The 1,664-nt window shown below is 38.3% G+C and overlaps 1 protein-coding gene across 1 annotated transcript in view; it reads right to left on the bottom strand.

Moving 5' to 3' along the window:
* Nucleotides 1–1,021, bottom strand: part of LOC116693669 (protein arginine methyltransferase NDUFAF7, mitochondrial) — a gene marked incomplete at both ends in the record, with an annotated part of 12,479 nt that extends 11,458 nt beyond the window's left edge. Inside the window, 2 exon segments of the mRNA XM_032522806.1 lie at nt 235–315; nt 910–1,021. Coding sequence (XP_032378697.1) covers nt 235–315; nt 910–999 — 171 coding nt within the window.
* Nucleotides 1,022–1,664: the final 643 nt, after the last annotated feature.

Here is a 1,664-nt window from a genome sequence, read left to right as displayed (position 1 = left end):
CTGTAACATTTCATAACCGTTTTAAAAGTTAAAATACGTTTTCAAGATATGGATTATTGTTTTTGATGTTTTCTACGTTGAGACAACTTGTAGTAAAGTAGCTGTAGATGAGATGGCTTGAGTGGAGATGTAGAAAACAAAACATTTCATCTCAAATGAACTCCTGTAATAAACTGAGAGACATGTCAGACTTATTGTCTTTCCTGTGAAGGTGGATTTTTTTTCCAGCCTCACTTCTCCGAAGATCTGACTGACTTCTGGTGACGTGATGAAATCTCCGTCCGGTCCCAGCATGTTGTTCCTCACGTAGTAACCCTGAAAGAGAACGAGGGACGATGAGCAGCGGCAGAGGGTCAAAAAAGGTTCATATAAAAGGAACAGTTCAACCTTTGTGTGGTCTTCAATCCAACCACGTCCTCTCGGGTCAAAAACACGTTGACACTTTTTTTGATGACTTAGACACTTTGTTTTGACACTTTTGTCGTTTTTCTCAACATTTGACGCTTTTTTTTCACTTCCACTAACACCAACAATTCCACTAACCACTATTGTTTTATTTTTTAGAATTAATGGTCAATAAACCTTGTGTTAATGAAGTTAGACCTAATTTTTCAGTTTAAAAAGCTGAATTCAGGAACAATTTTGACTAATATTAGAGGAACGTATGTTGATGGATAATCAGAGACTGGTGTACAGTAGAGTCGGGCGGTCTCCAAATTTTGATACCGTCAACTCTCCCTATTTTACCGCGGTACACGGTATCACTGTGACTAATTAAAAATGATGACGTAAGGCTCAGACGGTGTCACCAAACTGTTGGATTGTGTCTACAGGGTTCAGAAACTGAATATCAAACACTAACACTGAATCACCTCTCCCAGATTTTTAGGGTGACTGATTTCCACTCACTGTCACTGGGTTGGTGAGGACCTCCCTCGTGTCCTCCGCCACCGGAACCGGACCTGTGGCTTTTATTTTAGTGGTCAGGTGTCGCAGCATGGAGTGTTGGGGCTTTTCCTCGCTGGTTGGAGTGTTGGAGAAGAGTCTGGTCTGAGCTGCTCGCCATTACACTGTCACACACAAACAAACAAAAATAGATATCTAATAACAAAGAACTTTGACTTGACATGACCAGCAATTTACAAACATGCATAGTTTAAAAATGACTTTAAGGTTGTTTGGTGCAAGTGCCTAACCAGAATACCTAGTAAGTTGGTATAAAACAATGTACAACATACATGATATACGTGGACAATTCAAATTGAAATCAATTTACAGTTAGAACAGAAAATGTATATCTCGCAAAGAACACTTAAATATTCTATATAAAGTACATTGATTACTCAACAAAAAGCAAATAAGGGATGCACGCCAGAAACAATCCAACAAAACAGGCATTACAGGTGAAACATGTCAAAATACATCCTATATTGCAGAAAACATGCAAATATCACATCACATTTAGGTTTCACAAAATGGACGGGTGTTCCATTTTAATAAGAAATCGTTTTATAAAATCGGGCTTAAATAAAGTGTTGATCAGATCATCACCTGCTGTTGATGGACAACTGAAGACTGCTGATTAGCAGCTATGTTTTCACACAAAAACAAGCCCTCATTCTGTTGTTTTTGTCCGTCTAAATACAACTAAGACACTGTTCTAT

The sequence above is a fragment of the Etheostoma spectabile genome, chromosome 8 (genome assembly GCF_008692095.1).
Source record: "Etheostoma spectabile isolate EspeVRDwgs_2016 chromosome 8, UIUC_Espe_1.0, whole genome shotgun sequence".
Classification (NCBI taxonomy): domain Eukaryota; kingdom Metazoa; phylum Chordata; class Actinopteri; order Perciformes; family Percidae; genus Etheostoma; species Etheostoma spectabile.
This window is presented reverse-complemented; position numbering and strand designations above follow the sequence as displayed.